The 19,655-nt window shown below is 52.1% G+C and overlaps 1 protein-coding gene across 2 annotated transcripts in view; it reads left to right on the top strand.

The window, feature by feature from the left end:
• The first annotated feature begins 801 nt into the window (after nucleotides 1-801).
• C18H16orf74 (chromosome 18 C16orf74 homolog) overlaps nucleotides 802-19,655 on the top strand; it is a 28,891-nt gene continuing 10,037 nt past the window's right edge. The window contains exons 1-2 of one of the 2 annotated variants that reach the window (XM_076915976.1): nucleotides 802-2,565; nucleotides 4,989-5,165. In XM_076915976.1, the coding sequence (XP_076772091.1) occupies nucleotides 2,175-2,565; nucleotides 4,989-5,146 (549 nt within the window). In that variant the 5' untranslated portion in view covers nucleotides 802-2,174 and the 3' untranslated portion in view covers nucleotides 5,147-5,165. Of the gene's footprint in view, nucleotides 2,566-4,988; nucleotides 5,166-8,119; nucleotides 8,166-19,655 lie in introns of those variants that run through there. The other variant, XM_034522241.2, reaches the window with a different exon arrangement.

Raw genomic sequence — 19,655 nt, 5'->3', positions numbered from 1 at the left:
AGCTCCAGATGATTCTGAGATGACTTCCCGAGGTATCCCCTGATCTTCAACGTCTCTGCAGCTGTTTTCTACGGCAGGGAGAGGTGACCCTCCTCCTCTAGAACCCAGGGTCCCTTGCGGAAGCTTCCAGAAGCTTCAATACCACCTCGCCATAAAAGCAGCCATGCACCTCAGCGCAGCCCTCTCAGCCTGGCTGTCTGATGAGCTCTTGACACTAGATTTTCAGGACTCCATTGTGGTCAGCTATCACTGAGTTCCTCTCCAGCCTTGCCTGGCCCAGCTGAGTCAGACTCCAGGCTGGACGAGGTTGAGGACATTACCACATCTGTTTCACTCACTTTTTCTTTTTCTGAGACTTTTTCTTGTAGCCCAGGCTGACCCTCTTTCCTCCATCTCCAGAGTGCTGGGATCTCAGTTTATCGGGTTCTGGTGATGGAACCCAGGGCCACATGCACATTAGGCAAGCTGTCCACAAATGAGTCACCCCCACGGCCATGTTGTGAGCTCCCCAGGTGATTCCTGCAGGTTGTGGCTCTGAGAGCAACTGGAAAATACTCAGGGCCTCTCATCTAAGGGTTCTTGTAAGTTCAGAGGTAGTTTTGTGTTCCTAACATCAGGAGACTGTGCCACTGGCATCAGGGGATCGAGGTGGGGACCTTACTGGGAGAGAAGGATGGAGAGAGAAGCCATAGCCCAGAGGCCCAGCCCCAAGTTCTCAGAGGCTGTGAGGAAAGCCCACCTAAGTACAGTAGGCGACAGGAGCATTGCCCTGTCTACCATATACACCACCCCACCCCCCAAGACTGGTGTTCTCTCGCTAAGGACAGATCAGGACTAACTGAAGATGTTCAGTCAAGACGCTCTACATGTTCTGTGGCCTGTGACTCCCCTAAGCCAAGGTTCTCACTATGACCATAAGTGATAATAACTGTCTAACCTGGAGAGGTGTCATAGGCACATGGGGACATCAAGGTCCCTTGCCTTGTTGGCATTACATCAGAACTAGTAGGAAAGAACAAACCAACTTCTGGGGCGATTTGAAGCCGAGAAGACAAGCTGATGTCTACCAGCACGGGCATTTGGCTAGTTCAGGTCCTTCGCCATCCAGAAGAGGAATTCAAGGACCCTGGCTGCTATCTCCAGGGGCGCCTGTACCTCCTTTGTCACAGCCCTGCCCCTTTGCTCCAGAGGACAGAACCTGGACATAGGGCCATTGGCAGCTGAGGAAGTAGTCTGTGGGGATTCACTGGAGGTGATGAACAGCTAACTGGCATGTCATCGGCCTTGGAAGGCCCCAGGGAACCCCAAAGAAAATCAGGGATCAAGGGAAGAAAATTTTTAATCAAATATATATGCACACGTATATGTAAAAGCATCTGCTCCCTGCCCCAGGGAAGGGACAGGGCAAGGGGAAGTGATGTAAGATGCTGAGTTATGAAGCTGGAAACCACAACAAATGCTCCGCTCCAGCACGGCTGTTCATGCTGGTTCGTGCCTGGAGATAGACACAGCCGGCAGGGAGGCAGGCACAAAATGCCCGCCCACTTCACACAAAGACCTGGGGGCTCAAGCTAGGGCAGGTCCCATCTTGTCTGGGGAAGATGGGACATAGGCTATATCCTGCCCACCTGTCCACTTCTGTTGGAATTCTGAAGAATATTTGATCCGTTTCCTATCACTGTGGCCTTAACAAAGCCAGGGTATGAAACGTCACTGCATTTTTTTAGTGATGGTTCAAAGTAGGTGGGTGAGTACCTGTGTATCCACCACAGGAATTCAACTTTCCTGCCCTGGACTCAGTTTCCCCTGAATCATTCCGAAATATACACAGCACAGGGGTGTGGAGACCTGAGGCTGGTAGAGTGGGCACGAACGACAGGCTTGCAACAAAGACTTGAGCTAGTCAGGTGAGATGGCTAGGCATTGGCCTCAAGCTTGTGATCCCGGCACTCAGGAGACAGGGGCCAGAGGATCAGGGGTACAAGGCAGCCTGGGTTGGCTAACAGAGCTTCTATCTCAAATAATACAAAAGAAACCGTGATTTAGGGAGTCGGGAGGCGCCAGCCAGAGGCCTCTTAGTCTGCACCCTCAGGTCCTCGGCCAGCTATGGCAGGCGGAGGCACGTGGCCAGTCAAAATGCCAGAACCCAGCAGCGGGGAAGTCCGCGGGTCACAATGCCACCTGAACCTCCCAACTGCGGCGACGAGCTGGGGGCGTTACCTCTGCGTCTCTGCACAGGAGGCGGAGCCGGGCACCCCTCTCCCTTCCACAGAACCGGGGACAGCCAGCGGATGCCCAAACTTTCCCGGGTGCGGGGATCCGCGGCTGGGGTGGGGGAGGCGGGCAGGGAGGCGCGGCCGCAGGGGTTGTGGCTGAGCCCTGGGCGGGCTGTGGGGCGGAGCGGCCCAGGCGGCGCCGCCCTCCAGGTGCCGGGCGGGGGCCGAAGCAAGCGCGGCTGCAGGGAGAGCAGGCCGGGCCATGACCCCCGGGGCCCACGGCTGCAGGCACGTCGCCTGGTGTCCCTCACGGCTACCAGCGTCCGCGCCCAGCGCGCCCCAGGAAGCGGTGAGTGTGCGCGCGCCGTGCGCGCCACGGCGGACGCACCGGGACCTGGGTTTTGGAGATCTGGGACATAGGGAGGGACCCCAGGATCGTGGAGACCTGGGACAATGTGGACCCCCAGGTGGGGAATCCGAGACGGTTGGAGACTTGAGTTGGGGAACCCGGGAGGGTAGGGAGCACGGGTGGGGTGGAGACGGGGGAGGGGTGGCCTGTGGAGACCCCCAAGGTGGTGGGGACTCCAGAGTCATGGGGAACCCTTTGGCCCCTGGCGTCCCACAACTTCCTGCAGACTTCGCTGATCAGCACGGCCTCCTCTGGCCGCGTGTCTGACATCGGGCGGGGGCGTGTCCCGCGCGTGGCAGCCTCAGGCCCCTCTTTGCGTCCGGCCAGGTTGTCAGGTTGCCAAGCAGTCGGGCAAGATGGGGGCAGGAGGCCTCGGGAGGAAGCGCTTCCCTCCACCAAGTGTTTCGAATGTATTATTGATGAGCTGCCTCGCTTAGGGGCGCCCAGTACATCAAAGCAGCTTCGCGACCGCAAAGGGCGACCCGCTCGAAGCAGGCGCTTCTCTTGGCTGGGCTGGCCCTGGCAGATCTGGGGAGGGCACTTATTAAAAAGAGGACCCGCAGCTCCCTTTGGGGACTCTGAGGGCAGGAAGGACTTCTGGCCTTTGCCAAGAGAACAGTGCATCGCAATGTAGGAGTCTTTCTCCAGAGAGTATAGAAATGTTAGAACACGCCCTGTTTTACAGACAAGGAAACTGAGTCCCAGATGGCTTCTCCTGAGTGGCAGACTCTGATGTCTCTCTCCAGCCTGAGACACTTCCCTGGTTGCTCTAGCAGCAGAGAGTGACGAGCAACCTCTTGCCTATTCAGATCCCTTTCCAAGCCAGGATACAATGTAGTCTGGTCCTGTCGTGGTCCCCCCTTTCCCAAGTCCCCCTCCCTCAGGTCCGGGTCCTCTGCACAGGAGAAAGGCTGTGTATTTATGGAAAGACTTAATCCCTCCACCAGCCCCAAGGCCGTGGAAAGCTGTGTCTAATCTGTCCCTGGAAGGCCTCAGCTGGTGGGCACACACCAGGCCAGAGTGTGTGTCCCCTAGGGAGGTGTAGGTCACTCGGGAGACTTACAAAGCAACTTGTCCTCAGCTGAGGACACTGAGACGTTAATGCTTAGCCAGCAGCTGGCCTATGCCAGACCTGCTCCTGCCCTGGCTATCTTCACACCCACATCAACCCTTTAACCAATGCCTCCTCTTGTCCCCATTTTAAAGGCAGGAAAGTTGGTAAGTCCAGGTGTTAGCCCTGAGGCAGCAGGGAATGGCTCTCATCTTGGGGGTTAGGGGAGGAGGCTGGGCCAGGCCTGTAGAATCATGGGAAATAAGCCCACCACAGAGACTGATAGAGGATAGCCCATCCAAGAGAGATCCACTTGGAGTGTCAGTCTCCTAGGCCCCACACAGCCATGGTCTCCTGCTAGTAGCCACCAAAGTCCCGATACCCCTTCCCCTGTCCCTGTGCTCAATCTTTGAGAAAAAAATTATTTTTATGTGTATGAGTGTTTTGCTGGCATGTATGTCTGCGTACCCTATACACAGGCCTGGTGCCCTTTGAGGGCCTTGGATCCCGTGGAGCTGGAGTTACAGGTGGTTGTGAGCTACCATGGGGTGCTGGGAACAGAATCCAGGTCCTCTGCAAGAGAAATAAATGCTCCTAACCATGGACCCATCTCCTCACACCATCTCACCCTCCAGGTTCAATCTTCACTGTTATAGAAAATGCAGGGATACTTTGTTGCACTTTGTTGAGCTGTTACACTTTGTTAAGTTGTGAGCTTTATTCAGATCTTCATAATGGAATGTAAGCAACAAAGTGGAGCGTGGATAGCCCCAAGAGGCCAAGAGCAGGCAGCAAACGGGCTGGTAGGAAGCCAGGGTTTGCCCCAGGTGGGGTCGTGGGGTCTTGGTGGTTGTTGGCATCTCTTGCTTCCCTGAGACTCTCAGGTTGGCCGCCTGGCCTTGAGGGGAGGTACCCCAAGGCTAGCATCTATTCTCAGCCCGGTGCTAGGAGCTGGAATTGAAAGAATTCTAATCCTGCCGCACAAATCAAGTGACTTTCCTAAAGAAGGAAGAAACCCTGTTGTGGGTGTGTCCAGCCGGAAACAGCTCCGTGTGGGAGCTCTGGAAACCAAGCCCAGGTTGCCCTACCCTGCTTCCCCCAGCCTCTCAGGTCCGCACACCTAGCAGTCAGTCACATTCTTCCATTCTGACTTCTCCTGCTCAGCCTGGTTCTTAAAGGATGGCTTTGTTAAGGAGGAGAGGGGAAGGGCCACTGTGACTCAGGCTCTCTTGGCAGAGGGCACTGGGCAGAGACCATGGTGAGGTGTGCTCCCAGCCCAACCGCCTGCTATTCAGTCTTTCATTCACAACAGCTGATACCGCACTCAGGACTATGGCTAAAGTAGCCAAGATTGCAAAGGAGGAACCAGAAGAGGCCTATCTCAGGCCAACTGCAAGTCCATACGGCATCACACAGGATGTACGTTTCCCACACAGGACCCAGGTATCCTGCCTTCAGCCTGGAGCCTGACACTTCATCCTACAGCAGATCTAGGTTTGTATGGCCCTGGAGCCCAATCTCCCCCAGACACAGGCTGGACCCTGCCTTCTATGAGCAGGTGCACATCATAACGTCGTCTGACTTTTTTTCTGTGTGTTGTAAACCTGTGAAAGCCAGGTGGCGAAATGACTTCTGATGTAATTAGTCTCCGAAGCCCTCTCTGCCTACTTTTTGAGGCTCTTCTCAGACTTGACTTCGTCATGTGACGTGGAACAGTGGTTGAGCCATCCTTCCCCCCTGCTCAGGAGGGAGTAGACTCTGTAAGAGAAAGTGGGGTTTTCTAACTGCCTGCCTGTCATTGCGGGGAATCTGGCGACCAATTGGTTTTACATCTCCGTTGTTCTGAAGGAACTGTAAACAGAGTCCAGTTACTCTAAAGGGAAGCTCTTCACCCTGCAAGGGTGTGAAGTGACAGACTTCATGCCTGGGGCCCCTCCTGTTCTTCAGGATAACCAGGAAACTCTCCTTTCCCTCTGCTCATTTGTTGCCACTGTACTAGCTGAACTGGGCTTAGGGATGGATGACTTTTGACCCCACACCTCAGTAGTAGTTGGAGAGAGTTCTTTTGAGATCAGGTCTCACTTGGCCCACTCAGGCCTCAAGCTCCCTATGTAGTCGGTGCTAGCCCTGAATGCCTTTATCTTCGAGCCTGTGGACTTACAGGGGTACTGCAACCATGCCTGGCTCAGTGTGCATTTCCTGCCAACAAGATTGTCTCTCACAAAATAATAACACCGTGACCTGAATCAGAGGCATTACAGTGGGCTTCATGCTACCACCTAAGATAGACATGACATTTTGTCGTGTGTGTGTGTGTGTGTGTGTGTGTGTGCACGCGCGCGCGCACATGTGTGTGCGTTTGTGCATGCTTTTGCATGTGTGTGGGCATCCACATGGAGGAGATGCACGTACATGTGTGTGCATGAGCACATGGAGGCCTGAGGTTGGTGACAAGTCATCCATTGCTCTTCGGCCTCGTTCATTCATTGAGGCAGGACTTCTCAATCAAAGCCAGAGCTCACCGATATGCTTGCCAGCTGGCTCTGAGGATTCCCCAGTCTCTGCTCTGAGACTGGTGGGGATCTGAACGCTGCTCCTCATTCTTGCATTTCAGGCACAGATATCTCCCCAGTCCTCATGTTTCTTTTGACCAATACTTTGCAAACATGTACTCAACCCTGTCCCCCAGCCTCAGCCTCAAAGTAGGTCCCACTCAAAGCTGGTTTTTCTCCCCCGCCCACCACCACCTTGACTCTTTTTCTGGCACAGTCCAGACATGACAAAGACTTCAACACCCTCACTGTTCTGTGCTCTGTTGGGTGGCTGAGAACAACTCCCAACTGACAGAACAGGAGGAGCCAAGCTCCCAAATGACAGTGCTTACCCTGTGCTTGTGTGCCTGTGCTGTAGTGAATGGGGCCCTGCTGAGGTGATTGACAAGCTTGGCTTAGGGGGGACACTGATCCTCTGGTTTGGGTATCTCAAGTGCTGGGCTTACAGGTGTGCACCACCAGGCTTCCTGCCTGCCAGGCAAGCATTCCTCCACTCACATCTTGCTTGCTAGGAGTGCCACCTTCACCACCCTCCCCACTTGTTGACAGAGCCCCATTTTTAAGATCATCTGTTTCACCTGCCCTGCCACTATGGAAGGTGTTTCGAGTCTGTCTGTTTGAACGTGGCTGAGCCAAGTGTCAGTCATATGGCCCCCTGTCTGCCTGTGTTAACCAAATAGCAATTGCTCCAAAGTCTAACTTGGAAAACCTGTGTGGACTGGGTGACTCACATGAGCCTGGTGGGCAGCTATGTCAACAAAGCCCACCCCAGCATGGGTGTCAGTTCTTAAAAGCTGGGACCCTGAGCTCTCTACATGACTTGCAGCCACTATGCAGGGCACTGAGCCTGGTACAAAGCAGTCCTTACCACTTCTTATGTGACCTGGTAAAAGGAGGGAACTTGGGAATCTAGTGGGTTTCGGGTACTTCCTGAGACTTCTACATTGTTCATTTCCTGAGTGTTAAGGAGCCCCTCCCTCTGGGTCTATACAACACCAGGCTATCCAGGCTGCTGGCCACTAGAGTGACCCACTTTGTGGGAAGTCACAGCCCCCTCCATACCCTAGCCTACCCAGCCAGGCACAGAACCCTGCAAACAGATGACTCCCAGAAGCCTCTCAAGGTGTGAGGCTCCTATCTCAGGTCTGCTGAGTCCTGTTAGCTGAGGCTGCTCCGGGTCCCAGCTCTATGACTCCCAGTAAGCTGGATGGCCTTAGGCTGCTGATACCACCTCTCTGAATTTTAATTGCAAAAGAGAGTGTTGACTGTATCAGGAAGGTCGGGTGTCAGGAGTAGAGATGGCTCCCCCTCCCCCTCCCTCCTTATATTAACCAGTTACTTGAGTTCTAAGGAAAGAGTGGTAGAAAGGTTGGGAGAACATGGGTGGGAACTTTTCTAATTCCCCATGGACTAGGGACGCAGCCTGGTATAGTTCAATTCATTCCAAGAATCTGTATTGAGAGGACAGGAGATGGGGTTGTGGCTCAGTGATCCAGTGAGTATGCCTGCTATGCCCAAGGTCCCCGGTTCAATCCCCAGTACCACAGGTAGACAGTGAGGTCAATGACTAGAAACCTTGAAAATCAGCAGGGCAGGGGTTGTAATGGAAAGAGTACCTGCTATGCTGTCACAGAGCCCCATAGCCTGTGGGTCCTCCATCTCTGAGGCCCTTAGCCCCGAGCAGCCTTACCTAAATTCTCCTGGACAACAGCCCTCTGCCCTCAGCACAATATTCAGCCCAGATGTGGTCAGCAGGCACTGTGACCTCACAGCTGGTTTGTTTCAGCACCTCTTCCTGTTGTGTGCTCAGCTGGCCAAGTAGGGGCCCGGCCACATGGGCTAGTACAATGACATCCCCCACCCCTCTCTGAGTACTCTCCTCTCTTCACAGGCCTGCAGAGGCGACGCCATGGGGCTGAAGCCCTCCTGTCTGAAAGGTAAGGCACAGTATGGGGTTTGGGGTCAAGGGGCATGGGGGAGCAAAGAGAGGGAGGCCGGGGTGGAGACAGTACAGGTTGACCCAGAGGTCTAGGGTGCTGGTCTAGACTGATGGTATACCCATTAAGGCAGTCCATGTATACAGTAGGGGTCCTATAAATGCTTGTTCAGCCTCTGCGACTTCCTCCAGTCCTTCCTTCACCAGAGCTCAGTACCCCAGGGCTTCAACTTCCTCCTCAGAGGGAAAAAAATCCCAGAAAAGAGGGTACCTGGTGAGGGGAAGCCAGGCATAGCTCTGGGAGTTACCTTCCAGGACACTCTGGATGCACTCAGGCAAAAGGTCAGCTTGGCTACCTCTGCATTGAAAAGCTCGAGAAGGGCACAGGGTCCATGAGAGGTGCTGCTGAGGCAGCACAGATCTCTGTTCTGATATCCAGAAGGAACTCAAAGCACCACAGGCCCAATGAAAGACATTCAAAGCCTTCTGATGTCCCCCTGTGGCACAGGCTTGGTCCCCACTCTTACCTCGGAGCCTTGAGGTCCAGATCTGCCTTGGACAGTCAGTCCTGCTGGTACCATAGGCATGGCCTAACTGCTCATCATTACCCAGCTTGGCGAGGGTGCCATCCGTCCCCATTGCTCTCGAAGACTGCAGGGCCATGCCAGCCTTACTCCTCACTGGCCACTGTATAGTCTGATGGCTGCTGCCAAACACAAACTCGCTACCTCACATGCTCAGCCACTGGCCAGACAGACACCAGGTTCCCCTCCCTGCCTGCCCCAAGCTTCTCAGTCCTCTCCTGCTTTCTGAGACGAGCCTGCTGAGAGGCCTGTGTTCCCCAACCTGCCCCAAGAGACCTGAACAGTGGCCTTGATTTCCTTGTCAGTAGAGTCATGACAGGCATAGGCTGTGGGTGTTCAAGAGTGCCAGGCTCCCAATGCTCAAACTGCCCCTGGGGTACAACTCTTGTGATTACGCCTTTGGCCTTCTGCTTCCTGGGCCTTCCAGCCCTTTCTCTGAGGTCTTAGGAGACTTAAGGTCCCTGGGTATAGACTAAAGCATTCGTTGGTTGCAGTTAACATGATGAACCAGACAGTGATGGCACACGCCTCTAATCCCAGCCCCCAGGGACACAGAGGCAGGCAGATCAGAGTTCAAGGCCAGCCTGGTCTACGGAGGGAGTTCCAGGTCAGCCAGGGGCTACACATGGAAACCCTGTCTAAAAAAAAAAAAAAAAAAAAAAAAAAAAAAAAAAAACAAAAACACACACACACACACAAAACCCATGAACTTCTAGGAAGACAGAATCTCTGCACACCCCCGGCCCCCCAACCGCAGAGCCCACCCCCTGCTCCCAAGAGAAATGAGAAGCCTGGGAAGGAGTGGATAATGGCTGAAGGTCTCCTGAGCGGGTCTCTCACTTTGTGTGTGTGGGCGGGGCAGATTTAAGACAGCATCCCATTGGCCCATCTGAGGTCTTGTCCTTGGCCTGGGAGGGTGGGGCATCTTGACTGACAGCTCCACTGGGATTGCTAGCTACAGGGGAATGCCCTGAGGCTTGCAAGGTAGCCCAGATGTTGGAGGAGCCCAGGCTGGCTGTCTCCGGGACCTCAGGACCACGAGAGCAGGTGAACGAGTGCCCACGTGTGGAGGTGTCTGAACGTGGGACAGCTGGTGGCAGCGGGGGGTCAAGGCTGAGTGATTTCTTCTCTTGCTGTGGCCGTGAGTCTTAGCCTCCCGTGGCCGTGAGTCCTCCCCTCTTCTGTGCCTGTGGATCCTTCTAATGCCTCCTCTATCTCTGTGGCTGTAAGTCCGCCCCTTTCCTGTGCCCAGCGCAAAGCATGTCTGTGATGTCACTTTCCGTAACCATGCAGAATACACATAAACTTCACCCTGGTAACCCGCGAGTGCACAGTTTGTTAGTTATAGAATGCCACTGTGGGCCACTGCCCCCTGCCCAGACATCCTGTACTTTCCTCTCTACAGTGCCAACAACTCTAATGCCTTGTGCACGCGGACCCCAGGCTTCTAAGATTCTCGCACCTCTTTTGCCTGGTTTTGTTCACTGGGCATTGCAGTTTTCTGGCTCAGTGTGTTGTGGCTCGTGCCTCTGTGTCGTTAGATTAGATGACGTTTGATAGTGTGGATTTTCAGTCAGCTTCGAGTTACTGCCACAAAACACCTGAGATAAACAATTTACAAAGACGAAAGGTTTATCGTAGCTCACGCCGTTCATCCACTTGTTACCTTGGGCCTGTGGGTACAACCAGGTATAATTGTGTTTGAGGAGTGTTAAGAATGAGACACTGATCTCCTTACAGTTAGGAAATTAGAAAGGTTGGGCCGAGGAGCCTAGGGTCTTAGTGTATCCCTCGAGGGCGTGTCCTCAATGACATAACTTCCCACTGGGCTTGCTTTTTACAAATGTCCCCGTGGGCTGAGGACCAGGACCATGATACATGGAGCTTATGGGATACTTAAAATCTAACTAGGCATATATATGTAATTCCACCACTTGTGAGGCCGAGGCAGGAGGATTTCTGCAAGTTTGAAGCCAGCCTGGGCAACATAGTGAATCCGAAGCCCGTCTGGGTTGTACTGTCACCCTAGTAAAGAAACAGTAGACCTGCTGTCAACATATTGGGACATATTTTGTTTTTCTCCCACCCGTCCATTAGGACTGGCCTGGTTATATCACGGTGACTGAAATAGTTCAACCTCAGGACATAGACTGATTCTCGGACAGGACACGCCTCCATCCCATACTGCCACAAGTCTAAAAGCCACATTGCACCAAGGGTCCCTGGGGCAGGAACTTTGAAAAGGACCCTTTGAGCCGGCCCTCTGTGTGGTTTTCATCGTGTGCTTTGTGTGTGTTAGTCTTGGCCTGTCCCGAGTCATTCAGCCTCGGTCCCTGGAGGTGATGAAGTCATTTCACAGAGGCCTGGGAGAGACTCAGGGCATGGACTGACAGACAGAGGACCACAGACTCCTCACTGTGTACTTGGGTCAAGACCCAAGACTGACCTACCAGCTCCACCCAGCCCCTCCTCCACCACCATAGAGCCTGTGCATTCTCTCTCTCTCTCTCTCTCTCTCTCTCTCTCTCTCTATCTCTCTCTCTCTCACTCTCTCTCTGTTTGTGTGTGTGTGTGTGTTTCTCTCTGTCTCTCTCTGTTTCACACACACACACACACACACACACACACACACTTACCCACAGTACACACAGGGTAACGTTGTTCCCACAGGCTTAGTCACAGCCCAGTTTTCTGTGTGGATGGCTCCAGTGTAGCCACAGGTTTGGCTTAGTGTTGCGTTATATGCTCTGTTTTGTTTCCTTGAGACATTGTCTCATGTAGCCCAGGCTAGCTTCGAGCCCTATATAGCCAAGGATAACCTTTATACTGCTGCTTTTGTAGGTAACTCATGTTGGATATCTTGGGATGAGGATGCTGATGGTTTGGATTAAATCCCAGGAATTAGAATGGTAAATGACAATTAACTGTTACCTTTTATTTGGCTTAGGCTGGGAAAGGCTCTTTTCTGTGAATTCTATGTAGATTAAGTCATTTGTTTCCAAGACAAGGAGGGTAAAGCCCAGAGAGGGAGTCCAGTTTCCCTGGGGTCTGCCCAGGCAGAAACTGTTCCTGAAGCCTTGTTCCAGTCACCCCGCCATCGGCTTCCATCCTCCTGCTGCCCCCCCTTCTGCCTTTACTTCTGAGTGCACAGTAGGGCTCAGTCTACCCTGTTCCCAGATGCTGTCACTGTGAGGCCCTCAGCTCTTCAAACCTTCAATCTCCTCATTCCAGTGAGGCTGGATTCACCCTGGAGCCAATTCACCCCTAGAGGCGGGTGGGGGTGGGGGTACTGATGTCACTCATGGGACAACAGAGACAAGGGACCCAACTCGGACCTACCTATGTCCTCCATCCCTGGGGCTCAGCTGTCCCCAGCCAGTCTTCCTTTGTAGGCTGCCCAGCTCCGAGCTATCTCAGGGCTCCAAACCAGCTCTGCTCCCTGCCCAAGCATTCATTGTATGCTGCAGGGCACGGCATGCAGCCATCCCAGAGCCTGGCTCAGCTCAGCACTCTAAGCTCATAAATCACTCGTTTTCCATAAATCGGGATACCCCCGTGTGTGTCTCTGGGCTCAGAGTTCTCAGAAAAAAGTGAGACATCCTCTACCCAGCCACGCTGTGGGCTGAGTATCCACTAGAGGATTCTACTGAATTCCACACAGAGACTCTGCTGAGGGCTCACTGAGAGCACCCGCCCCTTAGAGGACAGGGCCCTCAGAAATTATAGCTGTCATGGTGACAGTCTCTGGAGACAGAAGGATGGTGAGCTAGGGGTTAGCCTGGGCTACATAGTAAAACCCCATCGAAAAACTAACCAACCAACCAACAAATAAATTAATTAATAAGTTTTGGGCTGGTGAGATGGCTCAGCAGTTAAGAGTACTTCTTCTAACAACCTGTTCCAACTGGTTTTTTGGTTCCCAGTACGCACATGGTAGCTCACAATTGTCCGTAACTCCAGTTCCAGGGGTCCAACATCTTCTTCTAACCTCTGTCAGCACAGGTGTACCCACAAGCAAAACACTCATACACATAAAATATATAAATTTGTTTTTTTGGTTCTGTTTGGTTTTTCCTTGCCTGAGACCAGGCCATGAACACCCTGTGACAGGTAAGGTAAGGCTTATTTGGAGTTTTCATGGGTTTGGGGAATTTTTGAGTAGGGGGAATATGAATTTTTCAGTTCCTGAATCCACCACAAGTGATTGTTTATTAGGAAAGCTGTGAAAAACCTAAGGGCTGTTGTCCTTGGGTGGGCTCGAACCACCAACCTTTCGGTAACCAGCCTAACTCACCGATTGCCTGACAGAGACGGTTAAAATAGTCTTTTAAAAGATAATATATTTCTTTTTAAAAGTCTCATTTACTTTCAAGTGTGTGTGTATGTGTGTGTGTGTGTGTGTGTCTGTGTGTGTGTTTAGGTGAGACTAGAAGAGGGCATCAGATCCCCTGAAGCTGGAACTCCAGGTGATTGTGAGCTCTCTGATGGGGGTGCTGGGAACCAAAATTGGGTCTCAGGTCTTCTGCAAGGACAGCAAGTGCTCCTCCCTCTGTGCTTCTCACCAGCCTCCCACCCCCAAGTACTAATTTGTCAGTGGCATGTCTTGGTTCCTACAGTGCCACCCGCCTCAATGACCCCTTCTTCCCATGCCTGCCCTTCCCCCACAGCCTGCTTCTCATCCCTCCTCCTGTCTCAGGGTCTTTGAGCCAGCTGCTTCCTCTGCCTGAGACACAGGTCTCTATACTCCAGTGTCAGATAGTCCAGCCTAATGTTGGGGTCCCTCATGGCTCCTCAGCTTCTCTCCTTGTAGCCCCTTTGTCTGCAGCCTGGACCATATGTTCACATAGCCCTATGTGTCTCTTCTTAGGGCCCTCTGACCGCAATGGCATAGAGTGGGTACTCAGTTCACTCGTTGGTAAAAGAAAGCCCGCCCCAATTTACAACCCTGGTCTGGACTCCACCCCCGGAACAAGCAGTTAGCCTCCTGGAATCCTATGTGTGCCTAGCTTCTGTTTTAGGCTCAGATACACCCAGATCCCTACCTCGTGGTGGTGGCATTGCCAGCCATTGAGGTTGGGGACCCTTTGGTCCCTTGGAAGCTGGAAGAAGCCATTTTATAGATGGAGACATTAAAAGCTAGGAGGTCAGGGAGTTTGATCCTTGCAGGTGTATCAGCTAAGGATCTTTGTTGAGCTCACACTAGACTTGAGGGGTGCTATCTGCACTCTAAAACCCAATGATTGGCATCTGTGTGGCAGAGGACCAGAAAGGTGGCCATGAGAAGCTGCAGCAGAGTCTACAGACATGGAGCCACTTGGAACCAGAAGAAGCAGGAAGGAGCCGACCCTAGGCCTCCCTAGAGTTGCTGGCCCTAATACCACCTCTACTGCAGGCCGGTGGCCTCCTGAGCTGTAGGACATAAAGTCCCACTGTCTCAGTCACACAGTTTGTGGCCTCAGGACACTTGCCCATGCTGGAGAAAAATGTCAGCCCAAGTAGCAGACGGAGCAGAACACAGTCCATCTATTATACATAGTTAGTCAGCCAGTCTGTGACCTCCTGGGAGCTCAGAAGGAAGAGGGTGAAGAGACCGTATCTCTGTTGTCACAGCTCCTAAGACAAGAGTTCTCAATCTGTAGGTTGTGACCCCTTGGGAGGGGGGGTCACATAAAACCATCAGAAAACATAGACATTTACATTAGAATTTATAACGGTAGCTAAATTCCAGTTAGAGTGGCAACAAGAGTAATTTTATGGTTGGGGGTCACCACAGCACGAGGAACTGTGTTAAAGGGTCACCCACTGCATTAGGAAGGTTGAGAGTCACTGTCCCAGGGGGACAGGAGAGAAAGTAGTGCAGCCTCTGGAGGGAATACTGGCCAACCCAACTCTGCATGGCAGGACTGACAGGCAGGCCATGCCCCTCCTCAACTAAGCCTCTTAGCTCTGAAAGCCAGACTCTAAGGCTCTAGAAGAAGAATGGAAGGAGAGCCAGCCCCAGCCCAACCCCACTCCTACCCCTAACCATGGCTTACTAGCTAAATCCCCTCAAGACCACCAGCCTGCAAGAGTTGCCTAGGCTACCACTTAGGCCCAAAACCTGACAAGACCAAGGGCACTGAACTGTACACTGATAGGTAAATTAAACAAGGTACCTCCCATTTCTCCTGCTCTTCTCCTGCCCCCCAAGGGATCCTCAGATAGTTGGTACGCCGCCGACTCAGAACTTTCTAGCCCAGGGATGCAAAGCTTTGACAAACACGAGAGTCATCCCGAGTGTCTTTGGGGTCTCCTGCAGCCTGGCTTCCCAGCAGATTGACCTGGTGTCAATGTGCTGGGTCCCAACTATTCTTAATCCCCCTACTCTAAACAATAATGTATGATAATACATGTATGTAGATGTAGATTTTATACATGTATAATCTGTGTAGATTCGACCTGATAGGCTTAGTACAGTGTGCTACCATTGTACAAACAGAGAAAACAGTCAATGCTCTGGGCCAGAAAGCTTTTGATTTCCAGACAACGGTAAACTGGGGTTCATGTCTTCCAAAGCTGGCAGCACAAAGTCCTCAAAATGCAAATTATATGTGTATCTGTGTGTATGTGTGTTTATATGCATTTGTACATGTTTATATGTGTTTTGTGTATGGCTCATGCCTTTAATCCCAGAAGCACTCATGAGACAGGGACAGATAGGTCTGTAAGTTCAAGGCCTGCCTGGTGTTTATGTATGTATTTATATGTGTATGTATGTGTTTATATGTATGTGTCTATATGTATGTGTTTATACATGTATGCATGTGTTTATATGTGTATATATGTGTATATATATTTCTATAAAAAGATTGGTGATAAGGATGTAGATCAGTTGACAATTCCAGCATTCAGCAGGAGGATCAGAAGGCCATCTTCAAGACCATCTTCAGTGATATAGAAAGTTCTAGTCCACCCAGGGTGGTCAGCACAGAGACCTGAAGACTGATCTAGATTTCCTTCTGGAATCTTCTGTACAAAGCCTGCCCAGGCAGATCCAGCCCAGGCTGATCTTGAAAGGTGATTTTTTTTTTTTTTTTTTAGTTTTTCGAGACAGGGTTTTTCTGTGTAACCCTGGCTGTCCTGGAACTCACTCTGTAGACCAGGCTGGCCTCGAACTTTGAAAGGTGATCTTGAAAGCCTGTTTCAAACTCAGGAGGGCATGATGATCAATCGATCCCAACCCATCCCGTGCCAGAGGCAAAGTGCAGCTCCTTGCCCCACTCCAGGACTTAACCCTTCTTGCCAGTACTTAAGATAAGCCTCAGCGGTGTCCGATGCCCTCAGGAATTAGGGCGCCCGCCCTAGTATCAAGGAGCAGATGCCCTCCGTAATCGCCTGTGACGCCCCTACCCCACACTGTCATGACGCTCCCACCCCGCGCTGCTGGAACTGATCAGTGAGGACTCCTCCCCTTCCGGTTTGAAGCCATTCAAATCAGGAATCAGCACCAAGCTGGCTGTTTATCTGTCCAGACACAAACAGGGTCAGGAGGCTGGCCAGCCTGCCCCTCTCAAACTCCATTCACTGAACTCCCCCTTTTAAAAGAATACTTTGGGCCAGGCGTGGTGGCCCAGGCCCTTAATGCCAGCACTCAGTTTGAGACCAGCGGGAACTGCACAAAGAAACAAGAGTGTCCTCTCAGCAGGGCAGTAGTGGCTCACGCCTTTAATCCCAGCACTTGGGAGGCAGAGGCAGTCAGATTTCTAAGTTCCAGGACAGCCTGGGCTATACAGAGAAACCCTGTCTCAAACAAAACAAAACAAAACCCAAAGAATGTCCTCTCTGTATTCAGTGACAGCTTGGTGCAGGTACACAGCGTGTCTTGGGCCTTTGTCCTTGATAGCTTCAGAGCTTTGCCAAGTGACCCTTGGCGATTGAACCTGGTGCCTCACAACCCCCATACACCACATGGCAGACAGAAGTACTGATAGATATCTGTCCTTCTCATTTGGCCATCTCATTTGATGGTGGAAAATGCCTTCTTAGGAAGAAGTCAGCCTTTTTTCTTTATTTTTCTTTATTTTATTTTTTTGTGATGGGTCCAGACAGGTGTCCAACTCAACAATCCTGCCTCAGCTTCTTGAGCGCTCTCTGAGTCTTGTTTCATTCTCAGAGAGAGCAGGAAACTTCCTCAAAACACACAGCAAGTGGCAGGTATTCTGGAGGCATTGGGGCCCCCTGGTGGGTGTCGGGGGTGCTGCAGCCCCTTATGTGGTTCCTGCCTTCATAGGGGGCGGTGGGCTGTGGCAAAGACAGGAAGCCAAGGGCTATCAATCAGGTACCTGCTCCAGGCCGTGAACGCATTCTGCACCATTACCAAGAACAATGGCATATGAGTGCGTGTACACACACACACGCACGCACACACACATGCACGCACACACAAATGCACTTAATTTTCTTGAGCACAGTTTACTCTATAGCCCAGGCTAGCCTAGAACTTACTTCGTAGCCTAGAATAGCCTAAAATTTAATAGCCAACCTCTTGCCTCAGCTTCCCAAATGCTGGAATTATACAGATTACACCTGTGATTCTCAACCGAGGTTGATTGTGTGTGTGTGTGTGTGTGTGTGTGTGTGTGTGTGTGTGTGTACGTGTGTACATGTGTCCCACAGTGAGAATGTCCTAGATGTCGGAGAAACAAGAGCCCCACAGAGTGAGATGTGGTGATGCACACACTGTCAACAGAGAGGAGGCTGAGGCAGGAGCATCAAGAAGCGTTCAAGGCCCGCACAGAACAAGGCCTTCTCTCAAGAAGTAAACACATGAAATGAGACAGGATGATCCTCCTGCCTCACTCTCTCAGGTGCCGGAAGGCAAGTCCAGTTCTGCTTGTTTCTCGTGACTAAGTTCTTATGGTCACTGTCCTATGTCCAGTTCAGGGTTGAGAGGCTGAGGGCCAGGAGAAAGGACCAGAGCCTCTCAGTGATGAGGCTGGGGTTGGACCCTGTGAGCTCTCTCACCACAGCTGAGACCCCAGCAGCCTTCCCTGAGGGGCCTGCAGGGTGGCAGGGACTGGTCGCTGGATGTACAGGCGTGCAGGCAGGAGGTCAGCCCTTAGCCTGACCTCTCTGGCAGGCTCTTCACAGGCTCCTCCCAGTGCGAGCTCCAGCTGCATGTGCCTGACGCAAACAGGAGCTTTTTCCTTAATTGAAAAGAGATTTTAAACCATCTCTGTTGGGCCCAGGCCGCTGTGAAGAGGTAAAGACTACCAGAGCCATCAGTCATCGCCACAGCTGTAGTGACACTAGGCTTTCCTCATAGTTGGAGTTGTAAACAGAGAGTGAAGGAAAATGAACGGCCAGATGTCATGAGAGTTTCTTAGCGTTCTCTGCCTGTTTGGTCCCTGGTTCCTGCCCCAGGGCCTTTGCTAAGGCAGTGGCTGCCCCAGAGCCCTTCTCTGTCCCTTCTGCTGCTTTGATTGACCCCTCTAGACAGCCTCCTGAGCTCCCAGCATCTCACCTCAAGCCACCAATAGTCTGTTGTTTTGTTCTCTCGTTCCTCTTGTGACCAAGTCAGACTCAGGCCTGTGTCTCCAGGAGCCAGCATCGGACCCATGTGACCACACTGCATCTCAGTGTGGTGGCCCCTCCTAGCCTCAGATGGGGTCTGTCCTCTCTCTATACAGACTCTGTAATCTTTGCAGTTCTCTGGCTGGGAAGAGTGATCTCAGAGCCCCCCCCCCCCCCCAAAGAAACGGCAGAGTTTTTTGTTTGTTTGTTTGTTTGTTTGTTTGTTTTGTATAAAGGGTGGAAAGTGAGCACACCCAGGACAGAAGCTCACTGCTTTTATTCTGATGTAGGCAGGGCCTGACATGATTGCCCAGTTGGTACAAAGGGGAAGTGTGTGATAGAACTTGGGGAACGTCCAGGGTTGGGAAAAACAGGCACGAGGTCTGGGAGCTTTGTGGAATATTGGCTAACTACCACTGATAGAAAAATAACACGTCTCACTCTGTTTCTCTTGCTGGAACCTGGAGCAGAAGGCAGGGAAGGCTCAGAGAGCAGGCAGAGAAACATCTGTAGAGTCATTTTGATTTCTGTTCCGTGTCCAGTGCCGGGTGTTAATAAATGCCTGTTGTCAGAGTCTGAGCTCTTCTGGGGCCAGGAATAGGGTTTGTTCCTTTACCCAGAATTGGGTCACAGAAGCCTGATGCAACAAGTGGGCGGCTCTGACCAAGGCAGGCTTCATTCCCAAGTCCATGGCCATCCAACAAGAGAGAAGAAGGTAGCTCCCGACTGCCATGCCGAGCATGGACCTCCTGAGTGCAGGCACCACCACACCCTTTTTTAAAATGTGGTGCTGGGGATGGAACCCAGGGCTTCGTGCATGCTGGGCAAGCTCTATCTGAACTGCCAGCTAGCACCCACCCAGCTGTACTCAGAGAATGTGGAGAGCCCTTTATGGACACATAGATGGCTCTTAATGGTTGGATTGGTAAGGAGATGTTAAAATTAAGCCACCTGTATCAGCTGGTATTCCTGGGAGGTGCATTAAAAGGCACTCACCAGAGTGACTTGAGATAGAGTTGATGACAGTGTAGCCCAGTGGTTTCCCACCCTCCCTAAAGGTGCAACTTCTTTCATACAGTTCCTCACTTTGCGGTGACACCCCACCCCCACCCCCACCCCCCACACACACACCATAAACCAAGCGGCAACCATTTCGTTGCTACTCCATAACTATCATTCTGCTACTTCTATGAATTGTAATGTAAATATCTGTGTTTTCCAACAGTCTAAGGCGACCCCCCCTGAAATGGTCGTTTGTGGGGGTTACACAGGTTGAGAACAGCAAGTCTAGCCCCTCTGTGGGGGTCACTATGCACCCCCAGCAGGAGAGAAAACAGGCTGAAACAGCTGAGCCC

The sequence above is a fragment of the Arvicanthis niloticus genome, chromosome 18 (genome assembly GCF_011762505.2).
Source record: "Arvicanthis niloticus isolate mArvNil1 chromosome 18, mArvNil1.pat.X, whole genome shotgun sequence".
NCBI lineage: Eukaryota > Metazoa > Chordata > Mammalia > Rodentia > Muridae > Arvicanthis > Arvicanthis niloticus.
This window is presented reverse-complemented; position numbering and strand designations above follow the sequence as displayed.